The sequence below is a fragment of the Gekko japonicus genome, unplaced genomic scaffold (assembly GCF_001447785.1).
Source record: "Gekko japonicus isolate JY-2015 unplaced genomic scaffold, Gekko_japonicus_V1.1 scaffold3, whole genome shotgun sequence".
NCBI lineage: Eukaryota > Metazoa > Chordata > Lepidosauria > Squamata > Gekkonidae > Gekko > Gekko japonicus.
In genome coordinates, this window is record NW_015170887.1 from 3,368,732 (window position 1) to 3,390,470 (window position 21,739).

At 42.2% G+C, this 21,739-nt stretch overlaps 1 protein-coding gene across 1 annotated transcript in view; it reads left to right on the forward strand.

The window, feature by feature from the left end:
• The window catches only part of NRXN3 (neurexin 3), a 1,635,269-nt gene that overhangs the window by 425,778 nt on the left and 1,187,752 nt on the right, over positions 1 to 21,739 (forward strand). Inside the window, exons 6-7 of the mRNA XM_015418345.1 lie at positions 2,539 to 2,583; positions 4,392 to 4,553. Of these exons, the coding sequence (XP_015273831.1) occupies positions 2,539 to 2,583; positions 4,392 to 4,553 (207 nt within the window). The remainder of the gene's footprint in view (positions 1 to 2,538; positions 2,584 to 4,391; positions 4,554 to 21,739) is intronic.

A 21,739-nucleotide genomic window follows, 5' to 3' on the forward strand; every position in this document is an offset into this window, starting at 1 on the left:
ATATTTCTGATATGCCTTGCAATATATGGTGAGAGGCTTTTCTAAGGGTCACTTTATACATTTACTTACACTGCAGTTGCCGTCCTTTGTGTGTCATTTCCTTATGGTTCTTTCTGACACGGTTGCATATTTATTTGTTTCTGTTCTGATTTCCTTTCCCCATAAGTTGCATGGTTTTACTCCCCCTACTTCTGTTGCCAGTCATACTACCTTCCCACTTCTTTTTTGAAGCATACCAATGTCCCTAGAGGCTGTACTTCTGGGAAGAAACATTATTTATTTAATTGTTTTTTTATCCTGGCCTTTTCTCCAAGGAAGAGCAGCATACATACCACCTATTTTATCCTCACAGCAACTCTGGGATGGACCGAGAAACAGTGACTGATCCATGGTCATTCAGTCACTTGGACTCTCATCTCTCTGCTTCTAGTCCAGTATTCTGTCCTCTATACCATCCTCTGTTAGCATTTGTCTTGGCCATTGATTAATTTAAGGAGGACTGTCTCACCTTAAAGATAAACCTGTCTTTATTGTCTCATAGATCAGTTTCTCATGTTCTAATAAAATCCTGGTAGGGAAAAAAACCCAAACAAAAATGCAGTATTCACCATATGGACTCAATAGCTCCCACACAAACCACTCCAGAAAGATACCATGAGGAACAAGCAAAGATTGATGGGCATCTGCATAACATTTAAAAAAAAATCACATGTGGAAAAACTTCTATAAAAACAATGTGAAAATGAGTACCTTCACAGAATGGAGTGAATGTCTAAAGTGACTCTAACTTTTATTTATTTTCACCATTGAAGGATAAAGGAAACAAAACCAGCATATTGAGAGCACTGTCTTGCAGTAACGCATCTACCTTCCCCCAACTGACTGAACAGCTAGACAGTGCGAAATTGACACGTTACTCTAAATTATTGTAGGAGTCCATTTTGCAAGCCAGTTCAGTAAGTTCCAGGCTGAGATACATTGTTCTTTTTCTTTCGCCCCACTGTTAACTCTGGGTAAATGTGTTCTGCAGTTTTTAAAACACTACGAAAGTCTGTGGAACCTGTTTATCAGAGGCAACGGTAGGTTGAGTATACATACCATAAACAACAATGCTCTGTTCATACTAACTTTCAGCACTTCCAAACAGCATCATCAGCCCAAAGTTTAACAGAATCACAGACTCTGAAAAGACTCAATGAGTCTACCATGCTAATCCCATTTCTAGTGCGTGTTACCTCATGTTGGAAACTTCCCTGAAGGGTGCCTGTTGAACCTAAATGTAAAATCCTTCAGGGAATCATTCCCAGCATCAGGGCCGCCAAAGCAGTTTGTTCCTTTGCAATATCATTCCTAATTAAGTTTCCTGTATTTCTGGAACAGCAATTGGTTATCGGTTGAACAGCGAATCCTGGAATGTGCAACTTCTGTGGGCTACATGTGCTCATATTAATAATATGAGTGGCCCCAAGCGAAACAGAGAAGCTGCTACAAGAGATGAAAGCATCCTTCTAAACAGCTATGCAGCTGTATTAACTACTTATATATGAAACTTGAGGTAATTAAAAGACCAAAGCAATTTTAAAATTATCATTACACTGAAGAGGACACCTCTTGCTCCGTAAATTGAAAAGCATACTTGATAGAGGCCTGGGCTGTGCAAGCCTGTCAATGAGCAATGGAGGCATTTCCACACACTCCCCCAGGACATGCTAGATTCTATCAACATTCTTCCCTCCCTTCCAAAATATCTGATGCAAGCAGTCACCATGCCTTCTGCTATTAGGCAACCTTCTCCCCACCCTTCTGAGTATCACAGGTGAGCTACGCATTGTATCTGTTAGTCCAATCTCTCTTGTTCTGTATGTCTTTCCTGAGAGTCACCAGTCCATCTGCTTTAAAGAAATCTGGAAATTGGGGGACGGGAAGGAGAACCCCAGGGAATCGTCAATCAACAGCCTGCACCCAAGAGATATATTCGGTTGGTTAGAGTAACTGAGCAACACCTGAGGGTAGCTGTGACTGGGATCACTGAAAGGAGAGAGAAATGGGCTGGGATGGAACACTGTTGGGATCTCTCATGGTGGTACATATTTGTGTGGGGTGGAGTTGGGTGGATGGGGAATAAACACATTGATGGGCTTTTTGGAAAGTAAGTATTGTTTATATTCTCTGATTTTTTAAAAAAGCCAGGATGGTGGGCAGTGGGAAGTGTTGCTAACATATCTTAAGGTGGGATGGGCTAGAGCCTGTATAAAGAGAATGGGAAGGGGTAGGTAGCCCCCTTCCTCCTAACAATCTATATGGCATGGTTTCCCAGACAGTCCTGCTCATATTGTCCTCTTTTTCGCTCTGTGTGTGTTGGGCGCCCCACGCCTTTTTTTGAAAGACTAACACTAGACCATTCATGCAATGTGTCATTTTTACTAACCGACTAATGTACTAACACCCTAACGACTCATCTTTGCTTTTAGTTATTTTAATTAACAATCGTTCTGTTCACAATTTTTTAATTTCCTTTCTTCCCCCTTTTCCGCAAAGCACTCAGGCATTGGACACGCTATGGTAAACAAACTACATTGTCTGGTAGATATCATTCTTATTGTCTCTTTTTTTGGGTTTGCCGTGTGTTACCTGCCTTTACCTCTCCATTCCCTACCACCCTGTTCTCCCCTCCCCTTTATACTTTCTCTCCCTTTTTGTTTTTCTTTTGATTTTGCTGTAAACACCTTTCTTCCTCTTTATTTTATTTATTTATTTATTTTTGGAAAAAAACATTTTCTTTAAGAAAAAACAAGAAGCAAACAAACAAACACAACAGTTCTGGAAATGGGGTATGATCATCTCTTTCCTTGGCTTCTTCAGTTTTCTATCTTTTAAAAATATTTTTGCTGCTCAATAGATTGCTATTTTTATTCTCTTCTCTCTCTTTCTTTTTTATTTTTCTTCCTTGTTCTGTCTTTTCTCCTTTATTGCTTTGGATTCCCTGAAGGCTTTTAAGTCAGCAACCATGTCAGGGCCTATAGTTTGTTGTGGTGAGGCCGGCCTTTTCCCCTCATCCTTTTGTTGTGGCAATGGCTGTTGTAGGCAAAACTGGCCAGAGTTCCTCTTCTTCCCAGTTTCATTCTAACCTCTTCCTCCTGTCAACTTTCCATACACATTCACAATCTCTCTCTCTTTCTCTCGTTCTTTGACCTTCCACTTACCATGGCCAAAAGGAGCTCAGCCGGTTGTTTGTTTCAGTACACACTTTGCATGGCATGCCCACATCTGATTAAGCCCCACCTACTCTTCCACTTTGCCACGCCCCACCATACTTTGTCTCAATCTCTTTTCCTCCATATCTCCTTCCAGTCACTAATAACCTTTTAACCAAATGCACATCAGTTTCACCACCTTCCTTCTCCCGTTCCCCTTCTGTCTCTCTTCACCTTCCATGTGTTATGGGATTTTGAATCTTTTGAACCTTTTTTTAAAAAAAAGATTCTGTTACTGTTTGGATTATTTTTTTTAGTTTAATTTTTTTCATTTTTTATGACTGCATGCAAGTGTGACAGTCCCCCTTCCTCTCTCTCTCTCTCTCTCTCTCTCTCTCTCTCTCTCTCAGAATCTTTCATTCTTCCCTTCCAAATATCACAGGCATGGGCGTGAAAATATGGTGTGTGTGCACGCTTGCCATTTTGTTCTTTCTCTTTCAAACTCTCACACTTGCTGGTGTGTGGTTGGTTTTTATTTCTTTTCTATTTTCTATGATTATTAATAACATTTTTGGGTTAATACAGATTTTTTTAATTTCACTTCCTCTTTTTTCTTTTTAAGTTGCGGTGGCGGGTGGCGGGTGTGTGTCTCTGTAGGTACATAGCATGCTCATCCATAATGTATTGAAAGTGAGATCCCTTCCTTCCCTCCTTTCCCTGAATGCATGACCGTCAGTGTGCCGTGCACAAAAAAAAGAAGCAAAATCAAATATATCAACTTCGTCTTCATTAGTGTCTTTACTAACGATTGTAACTAACGATAATCACTACAAATAATGATTAATTAATCATCAAATCAACTCAGATAAGTTCTCTTTCTCTCTTCTAAGAACAGTTCCATTTTCTGGCCTGATTAAGCAAGAAGGCTTTCTGGTAGGTAGCGTAGCTCTCTTTGGCTTTATCAGTGCTGAAATAAACAAAGCAGACAACTTAGGAACTGAAGTCAAGGGGCAGAAAAACAGACCAGTAAATGGAACTGGGCTGCGCTAATCAAAACAAACCTCCACAAAACTTATCCCAAAAGTTACATCAAAAAGTAGGGGAGATGACTTGCTCTTATAAGAACTGTAAGGTCATTGCTGGGAATTTTGTTTTTTCTTTTCTTTTTTTGTTTTGTCCATTGTGTCCTTCAAACAGGTGACAATCTCTGTGGATGGAATCCTCACCACCACTGGCTACACCCAAGAGGACTACACCATGTTAGGTTCTGATGACTTCTTCTACGTGGGTGGGAGCCCCAGTACAGCTGATTTACCTGGTTCTCCTATCAGCAACAACTTCATGGGCTGCCTAAAAGAGGTAATGTTTTCAAACGCCACAGTATTTACTTATTTGACAAATACCAAATTTTGTGGGCATTTCTCCCAAATACCAGGTGGAGATGTTGAAATTCGTACTTATACCTCAAATCATCTCTAGATGGCATTGACTATATATGAAAACATGTGGCCATTACCTTGTGTTCCATTGCCAAACCTCTGTCATTTGAACGATCAACTGATTCAGCAGCAGTGTTCAAATATGGGTGTATGATGAAGGCAATCATCACCTAGTCTTTGTTCACATCCTGAGACTGGGACAGGGGATGGTGAAAAGAGATGAGGAAATGGAAGTGAAGTGAAAATTCATCATAGCCTCAGTTTGCATTGGGGAAAGAGAAATGAACAAAACAAGCCAGAGTTGGAGTCTGTAGAAAGCTCTGTTTCCAACTTGTGGGGACTTTTGAGGAAAGGAAAGGTTACCAACTGAACCTCAAACTCTTTTCTGAGAGAGTAAATATAGAATATAGCAGACAAATATGACAAGTGATAGTCCATGGGAAAATACAGGACAGCATACAAATGGCATAAAAGGAAAGGAGAGCAAAATTACAATAGGAATAATGGTGAAAATATTGAATATTTATAATTCACCTTTCTTTCAGCATGGAACTCGAGCTGGTGTACATGATGTTGCCTAGAGGTATTCTATCTAGCCCCTGTCCAGATATATGCCTGCTTTATCAAAGTTGGTGTGCCTTCCCTCTGTGTAGAGCCTACATGGTATAGTGGTTAAGAGAGGCGTACTCTAATCCGGAGAACTGGGTGACCTCCACATGAAGCCCACTGGTTGACCTTGGGCCAGTCATAGTTCTCTCAGCCCCACCTACCTCACAAGGTGATTGTTGCAGCGAGTGGAAGGGAAGGGGATTGTAAGCTGCTTTCAGACTTCTTAAAATGTTGAGAACAGCGGGGTATAAAAACCAATTCTTCTTCTACTAATATGCAAGTTTAAAAAAAAAGAAAATATGACACTGGCAAGTAGAAAATTATAGTGTACAAATTCAGAGAGCAGCAGTTAATTAAAGTTAGAAAAGAAATTATATGAAGTTAAACAGGAGAAATGAAAGATATGGATGTGAATACATAAACAAAACTTCTGAGAGGAAAAAGTCTCAGTTTTTGAAAGCGGCACCTACAATGAAGAAAATAAACAGCAATATAGAAAACTAATAAAATAAGGTCTGCGAAATACATATGTATACTAATTGTTTAAAAAGTATTAAATAATATTTACATACCTTCCCCCGTCCCCCCAAAAGGTGGCAACATATGAAGCAGAGCAAAACATATAACAGGGAGGAAAAATATGTAAAGCAAATTAGAATGGGGAGGCAGGATGGCATTCAGTTAAAGTTCAGGCACGAATAGTAGTCCAGTGAAGGCTGCCACAAGGGTAAGATGAAAACAGAAGATGTTTGTGGGGGCAAAAAAAAGTCATCAATGTTTGTGAAGTTGTTTAAAGAGATATTTGAAAGTGTATTGTTGAACAGAGAAGGTACCAGGAAAAAATTAAGAGGTTCATAATATATGAAGTATTGTATAACTGTACAGTAAAAGATGTGAGAGAAAATTTATACGGACTTTAGAAAAGCCTGAGCAAAGTTGTTACTATAAACAAAACCAAGAACACAGAGAGAATACAATGTTAAAGCAAAAAAAAAACAACCCGCTAAAACCCACTTAAAGTTAAGAATCCCTATACTAAAAACAGTCCAATATCAGAGTGACATAAAAATGGGGCGGGGGCGGGAATGGTGTGGGTGGTGGCGAAATATTTCTCAATTGAACAGAAGAGGGGAAAAGCACTTTGTCATACAGACTGTAAAAACAGAGTGATAGATACCATGCCACAGGTTTATACAATAGACTAATGGAAGAGGGCCTAAGCAAAACTATAGAAAAGGGCAGGAAAATGTCAGCCATTAAGAGAAGACAGCATCCAAGGTGAATATGTGTACATACGTTAACAAACAGAATAGAACTAGAGGAACATTGTAAGCGGAATCAGATTTATTGTGGAAAAGAGACAAAAATAAAAACAGCTGATCAGATGCAGGCTCATTGTACAGAAATAAAGGAAGGAGCTGTGTGACACAGTTTATTGAGGGCTGGCTGTACAAACAGGCTATAGAAATGATGTTAAAGATCAACCCTCATATAAGAGCATGGGTAAAGAGAAACATTTGGATCTTGAGCAGGGGTCCTCAACCTTTTTGAGCCTGCCAAGCTTTGCTGTCTGTGCCCCCAACTTCAGAAGTGAGGTAGGTGGTGACCAGAGACAGGACTTTTTTTTTCAGTGGTTGCACCTTGACTGTGGAATTTTCTTCCCCTTGAGGTCACCTGGCACCTATACTGCTCTCTTTTAGGCTCTAGGCCAGAGGTCCCCAACTTGGCACCCATGGGTGGCATGGTGCCTGCCAACACCTTTCCTCGTGCCCTCCAATTGTTTTTAGAAAGTGGGTGTTGCCAGGTAGAGTTCTGCCTACGAGGGCTTCTGATTGGCCATTGGAAAGCTGATGGGGTGTACAGTCACTTTGGCAGCAGCTGCCACTACAGTACTGTGTTGCTAAAAGCAAGCTGCATGTTTACAAGATATTTTAAAACAATATAAGCCATCCCGTTAAACAGAACTTCTGCCTGATATGTGGAAGAGTTAGTGTGAAAATTATGTATAACTTCACTCTCTGACATTTTGTGGCTGGCGCCACCTCCTATGGTGGCCATTTTGTGGCTGTGCCCACCATCCTGTGTCACAATTCCAACAGTGCCCACCAGTTCAAAAAGTTTGGGGACCCCTGCCATATGACTACTCTTTCATTTGCAGTTTGATAGTTCAGATCCTCATAAACCTCATATCTACCCTCTGGCTCGATCTATGCGTGTAGCAGGTACAAGTGAGTAGACAATGAGGTTATATGGTGATTTGTACCTGTTCAAACTGAAGACAGAGAAATCTTAAATTTATATTCTACCCTATGTTTTTTAAACCCTGCCTGCAAGTAGAAATCTAGCACAGCAGGAAAGACTTTAGATAGATATTTTTTCCTCATACAATAGTTTTCTACCTGCAGGGTATATTTTATGTGAGGCAGTATTAAAAAATGGTGTCCTCGCTGACAGTCTGAACTGATGCAGTCCACTTTGTCACCTCATTAATGCCTCTATATGCTACATTGGTAGACTTGACATTTTTCAGGAGAGAGTTCTGGCCACAAGCTCTCCCCTGCCCAGTGGTCTAAAACTAGAAAGGAGCTGTATTGTAGAGATGGTAGATTTAGAGCATGATGCAAAAAAGAAAAAAAAAAGGAGAGAGTGAATTGGAATGGCATAATTGATCCCATGAAATCCTTGCTCCTTTTCTGATTATTAGCCTATTTCAAACAGGATGATTTTTGCATCCAGTCTTTGAACAGATGATTAACGGTTTAATCTCTAATAACTTTACATTTTATGGAACCCTGCTAGGACTCTGCATCTGGTGAGCCAAGCTATTTAAAGCTGTGTTAATTCTGTTAATTGCTCTACGTTTATTTGGATTGCTGGCACCTGCGGGCTTTGGGATAATGTTTAGGGTTTATAGTCACCCTGCTCCTTGCTGAGGAAAATGCATAGGGCCATTTACCTTGGCTACAACTGATAACCTTGGCAGAAGGTGCCTGTTCTCAAGAAGACTCCCTCTTCCACCACAGCTGAAAGCAGCAATTTACCACTCAAAGCTCCGGATTTTGGCTTGGCTGAGGTAGAGATGAAGCAAGCAGCCATCCTGTTTTGCATCCATTTGTTATACAAAGATGGCAGCTACAATAATGGAGCCAGAGAGTTTGAAAGGCTGGTCAGTTCCCTCCCATTAAAGCTATGCTTTCCTGGTGGTTGCCAGCACTCCATTTCCACTATGCAAAATGACTGGCTGCTTTCACATCACAGATGTGTGGAGGAGAAAAGCCTTCTGGTGATTTTCTTTTAAACTTGGACTGGGAAAAGAAATTCAGGAGTTTCAAAGCAACAATTTAATTTATTTTATTTATTTATTTATTCCCCTTTTACCCCGCCCTCCCCGCAAGCGGGCTCAGGGCAGCTTCCAAAACTGACAAGCAGTATTCATACACAATAAAACGTAAATACATAATACATTTAAAAGCAGTCCATCAGATTTACAGTGAGTTCCGGTGACCTGAAAGTGAAAGACTGTGAGCTATGGAACCATGGCTGAAAGACTGGGAACATAGAATACAGAAGCCACATTCTACACACAGGTGGCTGCCTTATAGCGAGTTAGACCATTGATCTATCAAAGTCAATATTGCGTGCTCTGATTGGCAGCAGCTGTCCCAGATCTCGGGCAAAGATTGTTCACATTGCTGCTACCTGCTTCTTCTAACTGAATATTCCAGGGATTGAACCTGGAGCCTTCTGCATGAGAAGCAGATGCTCTACCATTGAGTTATACCCAATTCCCATTTGGGAGAGCATAGCATCTGCAAAGGAGAAGCAGTGCTGTCTTTGCTCCCACTCAAAACCAAGTGCACTAGCATGGCTCCCTTCTGTTTGGTGTAGTGGTTAAGAGCGTGGACTGTAATCTAGGAGAACCGGGTTAGATTCCCCACTCCTTCACATGCATCTACTGGTGTGACCTTGGGTCAGTCATAAGTTCTTTCAGAGCTGTTCTCTCAAGGACAGTTCTGGAGAGAGCTCTCTCAGCCCCACTTATCTCACAGGGTATCTCTTGTGAGGAGGAAAAGGGAAGGGGATTGTAAGCTGCTCTGAGTCTCCTTCAGATAGTGAAGGGTGGGGTATAAATCCAATCTCTTCTTCTTCTTCTGTACACATTTACCCAAATGTAGGTGCAATGCCTACGGCACAGTGTGATCAAGCTTTGAGCTTTTGTAGCCAAACCACCCATATTCAGGTAAATGCACATAAGGGCAGCTGGGCACACAGATCTTGTGCATTAGTGGGCAGTAGAGCGACTGCTCTGTCCCCCCTACACATGCTGTCCTCTGTACAAATAAGTCACATTTACAGGAGGTTTTTTTGTCATGAACCCTAAGTAGAGAAAACTGGCTTGTTTCCATGTCTACAGTGTTGTATGTGTTCTAATTTGCCCAGTTAAGTTCCCAGTTTAATGAGCTATCACAATCTTCCTCTATATTCACCTTCAAGGCTTCTTCTGCATCCTTACCCTAGAAGGAGCAGTGTTTTGAAGTGATACATCTCTTGTGGGAAAGGAGTTAAACTAAACTGTTCCTAAATCTGCAATTCTATTTTATGGAAAAAACAAAACAAAAAACTAAAAAACAACAAAAAAAACCCCAACCCAGCCAGTATTCACTTAAACTTCAGCTCAGGATTCTCCAACAAGGAAGGCTAAATCTGATGAAATGATTCTGACGTTTATTTCCCTGCGGCTTCCAGCTGTAGAAAAAGCGGTTGTAAAAAGTGATCATTACTGCCTGAAGCACTCCCCATTCGGAGCTTGGATCCTGGGCATGCTCAGAAACAGGGAGTAGTGTTTTTTTAACAGCCTCGAATCAGTGGACTGGTGCTGAGTACAAAAGGGAGGGATGTCTGATGAGAGTCTGGCCCACTGGGACATACTTCAGAAAATCATAGACATCAGAGGCGGCAACACCTGCTGGGCCTTCCTGTCCATCTCTTTTTACCTGGTTTCTTCATTGTTCCATCTGCTGTATTAATGGGCAACGTTGCAATAAAGAGTAATTTAGCCCAGCACTTTGCTTGCTGGTTTTCTCTTCCCTCCATTTCTGCAGAAGAAAAGATTTCTAAGGGCAAATACAAATTCTGCATCTGCTTTTTATCTACACTTCTCTTGGATATTGTTTGACCAGTGTGGCACCATGAGGATAAAATAATGCTGTACTTCAGTGCTTTGTATCACAAGTTTGCTTAAGTTTCTTTTTTGTAGATGAGCTATTGATAGAATATAATTAAAGCTTTCTCACTCCCTCTCTTTTCTTTTTGATAGCAACATTAAAAAATTAATTTGCCTTAAATATTACAGGAGGCAGTTATAACACTCTATATTGCAGCCCTGTAGAACTCCCCACCCACCCACTAAGCCAAATGCTGTCCACTAGTAACATATGGCATCTCACCAGGATCCTGAGATATTGCGTGTATCCTCCCTGCCTGCCTGCGGGACTGCAAAACCAGGAGAGTTGATAAACACCTGGTCAGTCAGAAGAGGCAGCGGGGCTGTATTTGACTTAAGTTCTTAAGGTCTAGTTAGTTTTCAAATATAACTAATCAAAACATTCCTTTCGTTCTCTTTCTTCTATTCCCTTTGACATTAATTGTAGCATCAAAGGGGGAGGGGAACCAAACAAGGGAGTAATAATATACACAAAGAAAGTTTGTTTATCTTTATGGTTGTCTGTCCATTACCCTTTCTTATAGATCACATTCTCACAACCTACAAGGGGCAGCATCTCTATATTTGACCCAGGGCTTTCCAAGCTTGAAGTATGAGACAGTTGCCTACTAGTGCCCTGCCCACTGCCCACACTGACTGTTCTGTTGCCTTAGACAGATTTTTGTTTGCTTGCATTGTTTTCCAGTTCTTCAGTCCTAACCTCACCGAGAGCCAGTGTGGTGTAGTGGATAGACTGGTGAATTATGACCCTGGGTAACCCAGATTCAAATCCCCACTTCTGTGATGGCATTTCTCTGGGTGACCTTGGACCTGTCACAAATTCTCAGCTGAGCCTACCTCACAGAGTGGTTATTGTGGGAAAATGGAGGAGGGGTTAACAGTGTTTTAAGCAGCTTTGAGTCCCAAATGGTGGAGGTAGGGGTCCCCCACCGACAGACCCTGCTCCCCTGGCTGCCATTGAGCTGGCCATTGGGGGGAGGTACTTACCTGGAGAAAGAGGCTCAGGCCTAGTCACTGGGGTCACACAAGATGTGATGTCATCACACCAGCGATGTCTAGGCAACACTCTGGTATTTGGGCAAAAACTCTATGGTAGAAACTGGTTTTACCATAGGGTTGTTACCCAAATGCTAGAGAATCACCTGGACTTTGCTGTGTGATATCATTTCCTGTTTGACACCAGTGAAGAGGCTTGGGCATTTCTCTTTCTCCAGGTAAGTTCCCACATCCCCTGCTGGTCGCCAGGAGGGACATGGCAACCCAATGACTGAATGACCCAATGGCAACTGAATTGTTTTTACCATGTTTTGTAACCTATCTTGAGTGTCAATAAGAAAGGAAGATGATAATAAATAAATAAGTATATAATAATGAAGGTCAGAGGATTCAGGTACCCTTGTCGAGATTCAGAGGCCATACTGTCAGGAGACACATTCCATCTCGTTTACTTTTTAATGATGAAGCTAAGAAAAAGATAATGGAAAATATTTGACTTTAATATCACCTTAATACCACTGATCAGTCCTTAAGCTAGCTTTTATGTTCTCCTCAAGCCTTTAGATGTTAAGCACTAAAACCAAAACACAGCAACAACAAAAGTGGAAGGATGGAGTAAGGGCAAAATATGTCAAGACATGATAAAGAACTCCACAGTCTGCAGTTTGTGAAGTCTTAACATGAAAGACTTACATAGTGTGATATTCAAAGCAAGTTTCAAGATTTATTTATTTATTTATTTATTTATTCATTTCCTCAGACTTATACCCCGCCCTCCCCGCGAGCGGGCTCAGGGCGGCTTCCATTAAAAACATAAATACATTAAAATACAGAATATACAAACATGCCATAAAACATGCACCAAAGAGTTCTGGGACAGAGTAGCAAAAAAAGAAACCCCAAACACACAACCATACAAAATTCACAACAAACAAGCAAGCAAAAAACAAATAACCCTAACTCCTTTTTAGAATATAAAAACCAACATTTAATCACATCCCCCACTCCCTGCAGTGGTAATTGAAACAGTTTGGTACCTTGAAAAGTAGAGACCCAAAGGAATGCATAAAGAAAGTTAATTTATTTTATGTAAAGCACTAGATAAAGAGTGAATAGACACCAGTCTACCACTCTAAGTAATAATCCCTAGTGGTAGGAGGATAAGCGATCCCCATGAGTGAAGTCCCATTTGAAGATCATCTTACAGTTGAAGAACCTTGCACAGTTACATTTCTTTTCTTTTTCTTTTACAGAATTTTGTATTCTGCCTTTCTGCCCTCACAAGAGCCATAAATGCAGCTAACAGGCATACATGATAGAAATAACTTTTTAGAACCATTAACACCCCCCCCAAACACACACATCATTAGAACAATTAAAAACAGGGCTAAAATATGTACAAAGGGATAAAAACAGCAATTAAAACATTGGTCAGGAAGGAGGGATCACTGAGGGAATGCCAAACAAAATAAAAAGGTTATTACCCACTGGTGGGAGATGGCAACAGATGGGGACAGATAAATCTCCCTGGGGAGAGAGTTCCAGAGCTTTGGTTGCATGACTGAGAAGGCCCTCTCCCAGGTTGCCACCCACCTCATCTCAGAAGGTGGGAGTACCCAAAGCAGGGCCTCTAAAGATTACCATAGTGGCCAGGTGGGTTCATATGGGAGGAGATGGCCTTTCAGGTATTTTGGTTCCCAACCATATAGAGCTTTGAAGGTCAAAACTGGCTTGTTTCACTGTGCCTGGAAACAACTTGGAAGCCAGTGTAGGTAGTCCAAGACTAGAGTGATATGGTTCCTGGCTGTGGCATTCTGTATCAATTGAAGTTTCCAAACACTTTTCAAGGGCATCCCTGCATAGAGTGCACTATAGTTATCTAATCTAGACCTAATCAGAGCATGCATCATGGTGGCCAGATCTTTTCTGCCTCGTGATCAGATCTTTTCTGTCCAGAAAAGTCTAGAGCTGGTTAACCAGTAGGGTTGCCAGATCCTACCTGGATGCTGGTTGAGGGCTCCAGGGTCCATCCTAGGATCTTCTAGTGCACATGCGAAGCACACATGCCATGATGACATCACCTGGAAGTGATGTCATCACGTCACTGATGTTGGGGGGTGATGCTCTAGTGTTTGGGCAAAACTCTATGGTTTGAGCCCAGCAGCAGAAAGGGCCCCGCAAAAGCAGAGGAACCCCCACCTGGACTGGGGACCTGGCAACCCCACTAACCAGTCACAACTGGTAAAAAGCACTCTTAGCCACAGCTGCCACATGCTTATCCAGCAGCTGGCCTGGGACCAAGAGCATCCCCAGACTACAGATCTGTTCCTTCAAGGGGAATATAACCCATCCAGAATGGGTCACACCTCAAATCCCAGGTCAAACCTTATGCCCACAAGTTCCACTTCCATCTTGTCAGGATTAAACTTCAGTTTATTAGCCTACATCCACTCCAAAACTGCCATCAGGCACTGTTTCAGGGTTTCTGCAGTCTCCCTGGGATCATCTGGAAGTGTGAGAATGAGCTGACTATAATCCACATATTGATGACAACCTAGCCCAAACCTCTAGTGATCTCACCAGCAGTTTCATGTACACATTAAAGAGCATAGGGGACAAGAAGGAACCTTGTGGACAAAGGCAGTCCTCCAGCATCACCTTCTGAAACCTATCCTCTTATTATGATCAAAACCACTGCAGAATGGTGTCTCCCAATCTCAGCCCTCATAAATGGTGCAGGAGGATACCATGATTGATGGTATTGAAAGCCACTGAAGGGTCCAGGACAATCAACAGAGTCATAATCCCTCTGTTTAGCTCATGTCACAGGTCATCTGCCAGGGCGAACAAGGCTGTTTCAGTCCCACAACCAGGCCTAGATCCAGATTGGAAAGGATCTAAACAATTTGCCTCATTCAGGAAAGCTTGGAGTTGTCCAGCCACCACCCATTCAATTACCTTACTCAAGAATGGAACATTTGAGACTGGTCAATATATATATCAGTTGTCAGAGATATATGTATCTCTGTTGTCAGATTTCACCTTCAGAAAAACTCAACAGTATTTCTGCCTGTACTGAAGTCATTTTAACACAAGGAACTACTTTACTGAGTTAAAGTATAATTTAATGGTGCATTCTATACAAAGTGGAGAATGACGGATGAGTACAACAGCAATTGTATAGGCTGCAGGTATAGTTAAATAGAAGACACTGCAATGCAAAGAATACACACATTTTTAGCCACTGCCACCCCTCCACCCTTCTAATTGCCTCCTTTCATATGCATGAACGCAGAAGACCAAAATCTGGCAGAACAATTAGCGCTCCGTACAGACAAAACCACTGAAATGGGATTCTGAGTGGGCTAGACATAGTCCTCATTGGTTTTCTACTCAATGTCATCTTTCCTGGTTTGGTTTTCTGAGAGTGGGCTTTGGGGGGCTGTGGCTGTGCATCAATAGAACAAATCTCAAACAAAACAGTGCATGCATCATAGCAGGGATTTGCCCAAATTTCATTGCAGGGATGCTCCAGATTTTCACAGGCCCACTCTTTTGACCTGAGAAACCCCCATTCCTATTACATCCATGCCGTTTTAATGTGATTCATGCATTGATTGCATTGGTAGAGTTTATTAACTATGTAGAATAGTGACCGTGCAAACTTAAGCAGTTACACCCTTCTACACCCATTGAATTGTGTTTTTGTTTTAATATATACTCAGTTCACCAGACCCCTTTTCTCACCAATTGGACTCAAAGTAGCTCAGAAAAAACACCTCATTTAAATAAACAACAATTGAAGTCTTTTTTTAAAAGATACACTTGAAATAAAACAAGGAAAGAGAACAAGAAACACAAGGCCAGTTTCTGAGTAGGTTCTGAATCCTGTGAAGTTCCTTGCACAGTGGACATAGGCTGCAAGCTATGGGCCCAAAAGGCTCCTGCCTCTAGCCATGCCCAAGCTTTTATATCTGCAGAGAGGAAGGAGGCAGAAGGCCAGGCACATGTTGTGCAGCTCTGTTTAGGATTGCAGTACAAGTGAAAAGTACTGAGACTGATGAGTGATTACAGCTCTCATACTTTATTTGTAGATCAGGAACAAGACGTAATAGCCAGCTCGTAGGTCGGCTTATACGTGCAAGAAACCCACACCCCTAAACACACCCCATACCATGCATTGGTTATTTACAGTGGCCGAGAGTTCCATAGGCTCTCGGCCGGGATCCTGGGCCTCCTATAGGTGTGGCTAGGATCCTCAGAGTCCTTTGTGCAGGGACTGAAGCTCGACGGCTTAGTCTGACCGCGTGGAGCCCTAGCCTCGCATGCGGTCTGGAATGAGTACATTACAACAAGCCTCCCTCCTCCCCCTCCAAGAAAAAGTAACCAATTAAAAACTTCATTCAGGCAGGCAGAGGCAGGGGGAATGAACTGGGAGTGGTTAATTAAGCACAAAGAGTCAGAAGCTGCTGAACTCAAAAACAGCAGAGGCTGGGAAGATTTAAAAGGGCCAGCAAGAGGCTTTAATTACTGCTTTTCACTTTGGTTGCATGAAATGCTCATTAATATATTTTATTTTTCATGATTGTTGACTCATAATTATATGATTAGAATAACAAACAAAAAAGTCTTGGTCATAACAAGCAAGAGTAAGAATATCAACTCTAGCTTTTTAATATAGAGCTGCAAAAACATGGCAAAGGACCACATTTCTATACATTAACAGCTACAAATAAATATACAGTCTGACATATAATCCATAAATTAATCTGTTTTACTAAAAAACAGCAGACAATAGAAGAGAACTACTGATACCCATAGATCTCTAATACTCCTCAATCCAGTTTTTGCAGTACCAACAGCTGAATTAGCAATCCTTCTGGTCAGCACTCCACCTCTGCCTCCCCTCCCCCCAGATTGCAATTTTTGGTTTGTTTTTAGCCATGGAGATTCACAGGGCTATTTTTGGGCAGGAACGCACAGGAACGGAGTTCCGGCTGGCTCCCAAGTTGGCCACGCCCAGCAGGAACTCATTAGCATAATAGGCCACACCCAACAGGAATGCATTAGGATTGGCTACATAAGGGGTGTGTGGCCTAACATGCAAAGGCGTTCCTGCTACAAAAAAGCCCTGGGTTTTGACAACAAACAAGGTAAACAGAATAACAAGCAAAAGGTGGGTGTGGCTGGATAACCACACTTCTGGTAACATGGGGGTGCAGCCTAATGTTCTAAAGAGCTGTGCTGTCAGGGGTGTGGCCCAATATGCTAAAGGGTTCCTGCTGTTGGGTGTGGCCTATTATGCTAATGAGTTCCTGCTGGGCTTTTTCTACATAAAGAGCCCTGGAGATTCATATTCTATGGTACTGCAGCTATTAATTTGAAATATACCACCTAAACTTGTAATTACAATGTACTTTTACCCTTCCCTCCAAACAGGAGAGCCTACCTTGATAAGCAGGAGGTGGTTTAAGCCAGTGGTTCTCAACCTTCTGTGTCTTACTTACCACCAATCACTGTGTCAAAGAATCTGGGTCTTGCTGTGTTAGAAATAAATAGCCAATTTTTTCCTGGAAGGACATTAGTATGTTTGCAGGCATTCTGTTATTACTGCTAACATGCCAAAAGGTCACAGATGGATAATCTGTGGCAGGTAGGGTTGATAGAAAACAGCTTGTCACACTTGGAGGTGGACATGGGGATAGAAGGAGAGCAGATTCTTAGTACATGTTAGGAAACCCCTGCATCCCACCTGGACTAATTCTGTGTCCCACCGGTGATACATGTACAGCTGGTTGAGAACCACCGGCCTAATCAACATAAAGCAATCCTCTCAAATAATGTGTTCAGAAATTGCCCTGCTCCAATGCCTGATTTTCCTCAAAATTGTGCACCCCATCAGCCCACATTAATTATTGGTTCCATATATAAAATGAACAGAATTTCAAGTGTATTTGCATCTCCACAAATGGCAGCATTTTACTTCACATAGGCAGCTGGCTAGTAGCTGCTCTTGGCACATGCTCACCAGTTGAGATTGGTGAAAATGATTGCCTCTTAGCCTTTTAGTTCAGGAGACCATGAAATCGACACGGTAATTCCCATCAACCCTGGCAAAAACGTCATGCTAGGAATATTTGGAGGAATAATTTGTATGAATGATAGACCCCATTCAGAGCTTATCCTCTGTTCAAAGATCCACCCCACACTGCAGATTGTTCCTCTGGCTTTAGAAAGGTACGCTTGTAGCTTGGAGAGGGGGGAATAGTACAGGAAGGAGTTGGCACGTGTGCTCACACATTTTGCAAGTGTCCTGTCACATTCTTGTAAAGGCTCTCTAAACATTGACGGGTGATCTACAGGAACCAGGGTTGCCAGGTCCTCAATGGCCACTGGTAGGGGGTGGGGAGGTAGGGTTGTCAGCTCCGGGTTGGGAAACTCCTGGAGATTTGGGGATCGAGCCTGGGGAGGACGGGCCTCAGTGGGATGCAATGCCATAGCATCCACCCTCCAAAGCATCCATTTTCTCCAGGGGAACTGAACTCTGTAGTTTGGAGATGAGCTGTAATTCTGGGGGATCCCTAGGCCCCACCTGGAGGCTGGCATCCCTAACAGAAATCCTCACAAGATGTGAACGGTTTCAAGTTGACCACACGAGTTTTCACCTTGTCCTTTACTGCGGTTCTGAAAACGTTTCTGAAGTATCAGACACAGGATCACATGCTGCAGATGTTCCCAGATGAACACACTTTCTCACCTTGACCGAGTTATAATGTTTAAAGGGTGACATTCCCTACCTATTTCATGGTAACTTTATGGATTAAAGCCATAGTTAGCCATTGAAATGAAAGTTTTAATTTTAAGTATGAAGGATTGAGATATGAAGTGTTTCATTTGTAGCACTACCTCTCTTTGCACTCATAAGGAAATGTATAAGAATTCACTATTGTTCAGGGGAAGATTAACTTGGGTAGTACAGGTGCAATTCATAATATTACCCAGAAATCTTAAGCGAGGGACAGAGAATCTACTGAGTTTCCTTTATTTCCACTGGTGAGGAATGAACCAAGCCCCTGTGTCATGTCTGCACCTTCCTTCTTATGCTAACCAAACAAGTGATTTGCACCTCTTTTTGCATGTTTCAGTGAACACATCCTGCCTGCACATCCATAATCTGTTTGTAAGGAAGAGGCAACACATTTTCACTTTACAAATGAAGCTGAGGACCAGTACCTAGGTAAATGTGGGACTTGTCTCACATGGTCAGCTGCATCGTGCATTCACTGTAGCATGAGAGTTACTCTCCATACAAAGAACAATCAAGTGTACAATGTACACAGATTGTACATGTGTTCACTGTAACATAAGTCCACAATAAGCCCCTTGTAAGCCGCCCTGAGCCCGCTCTGTGGGGAGGGCGGGGTATAAATCTTAATAAATAATAATAAATAAATAATAAATAAATATGCTTAGAAGTGTGTAACTCTGTTTAGGCTGGCACTGCAAATACATGTAAGGAACAGTATGGAAAGAAAACACACAATAACCTAAAAACAGAAACAGTGGAAAATTAAACAGAAATAAACACAATGCAAAGCATACCACAGACTGTATATGAATATTAATGGCCTTTTGATTCATGTGGATTGCTCGTTGCTTGTTATGTTTTATGTATTATTCAGTATTCTTTTCCTGTTTTGTTTTGAAGTATTGCTACCTGCCTTGAACCTTCAAGATGAGGTGGGTTAAAAATTCAAGTGAACACGTTTTAGGAAGAGAATGAATGTAAATTTGTGTGTACAGAATTGCACTAATACTGTTCAATCAGACCAAAACTAGACTAGTTCACAACTTCATAAGAAAGACAGGCATGGACTGAATGTAAAAATACACTAATACAGATAGAACTAGCATAACAAATATGTTCACCAGCATGAATGAGCATGGATGTAAACACAACCACATGCATGTGACTAGTACATGTATAGTTTCCTTTAACATTTGCATGCATTGTTAACAGGCAAAAGTATAACACTCACAGGCATATGTAATATGACATGCACACAGTAACTCACTCTTACAGGCATGTACGTGCTTATAAACAGCTGTCTTGGCATTTGATTGACGTGTACCTGTCTTACACGGAGTTAGATCACTGGGCCTTCAAGCCCTGTGCTGTTTGCTCTGGCCGGCATCAATTCTCCAAGTTGTCTCAAGCATGGATTTTTCTGTTCGCTGCTCCCTAGGGCCCTTTTGGGTGGAGATCAAAAAGGGATCAAACTTGGATGGTTATCTATGTAAAATTTGTGTGGCGATACTAAATTATGAACATATGAAGCTGCCTTATACGGAGTCAGACCGTTGACTACTCTGAGTGGCCTCAGCTCTCCGAGGTCTCAGGTGGAGGCCATTCACATCACCTGGGACCTGGTCCTCATTGTTGGACCTGCTAGAGATTGAATCTGGGACCCACAGTGTGGAAAGCAGATGCTGTACTATTGAGCCACAGCCCCCCTACAAAGTTATGGTAAAAGCATTGTTAAGTGCGAGTACAAATGTGAACTAATGCAGTTTGTTTCATGTGCTTCAGCAGCCTTTTGCATTCCTCTTGAGCTTTCATATAAAGCAGGAGTGATTTCAGTGGAATTTGAGGATGTAACTGTGCAGCACAAGAAGAAAAGGCTACCACACACATACCTTTGACACTTGAGAATCTGCTTGTGTCTCCCCTCCTTCTAGAAATTGCTATGGGAATGCATTTTGGACAAGAATCTCTATGCAGACACTTAGATTTGAGTCCAGTAGCACTTTGGGCCACAGTGGCTCAGAAGTTAAGATGCTGAGCTGCAGACTGGAAAGTCTGTAGCTCGGCAGTTCGAGACCCTAGTGCTGCGTGATGGAGTCTCTGGCCCCAGCTCCTGCCAACCTAGCACTTCGAAAGCAGGAAATTGCAAGTAGATAAACAGGTATCGCTTTGGTGGGAAGGTAACAGCATTCCGTGCACCTTGGCATTTAGTCATGCTGGCCACATGACCACGGAAACGTCTTCGGATAGCGCTTGCTCTTCGGCTTGGAAACGGAGATGAGCACTGCAACCCTAGAGTCGGATTCGACTGGCTTTCAAGCAAGGGAAATCTTTACCTTTAAAACCTTTACCTAGCACTTTAGAGACCAACCAGAGTTTGATGGGTATAAGCTTGCAAGAGCTGAATGTCCCTTTGTCAGAAGATCTTGTTGTTCTCTGAGATGCTACTGGACTCGAATCAAGTTGTTCTCCTGCAGACCTGCATTCCGCATGTAGGAATCTGCAGCCTCCTCCATTTCCCATGCATGTAGAAAGTCTTATGCCTTTAATGGAACAGTGAATTATTTTGGTCCTAGTTTGAGATGTACTCAAGCACTGAAAAGAGCTATATTTAAGCACTAAAAAAGCAGCCTTTAGCCAATGAGAAACAGTGATCCTAGTGGAAATCTATTCTAAAGAGATATCAACTGGCTTTGGAAGTTATCTGAATTGTGAGTTTTGTGGAACTCAACAGGTAGTGGTCCCAGTCTTGTGTTCATAACACAATTTGTGTTCCAAAAAATCAGGGTGGTTGAGCCTTTTGCACTGTCAGGTTGTCAGGGTTACCTTTGTAGAATCAGCTAATCATTTTCCTTTTCATGTCAGGCATTGGCTAGCCAGCAATGACAGCCATCAGCAAAGCGCCTGATTGCGTTTTCATCCTTGCTTCTTGGAGTTCATATTCAGTGGCATTAAACCTCTGCCACCCAGTGCCAGGAGGCATCCTGTTGGCCACAGTTTGAAACAGAATTCTGGCCTCGATGGACCCCTGGTCTGATCCAGCAGGGCTCTTCCTATGAAGGGAATATGAGACGGTGTCATTATGCGGGTGCCTCGGGCCTCTGCTGTTATTTATATATGCTTGTACCCTGCCTTACTATGAATGCCCTGGGAGGGTTGCAAACATGTGCTAAAAAAGACAAAGCACCCATCTTCTCAGTGTCTGACACCAGCCTCCCAATGAGAGCCACCCTTCCCCTGTTTGTTCACAATCAGGATTCTGGAGAGGTGCTTATTTCCCTTAACTATTCTCAAAATCGCATCGCAGCATCTTGGGCAGGAAAGGCAGCTGTATTATTCCCCATAAGGAAGCTGAGCTCATGCTCTGTGCGCACAGATTCCAGAGCAGACCGAATGATTAATGGGATGTGTCACTTGCAGCCTAGACGTGCTCTGGCGGGGCTGTTGGACTCTTCACTCGTGCTGATCAGGT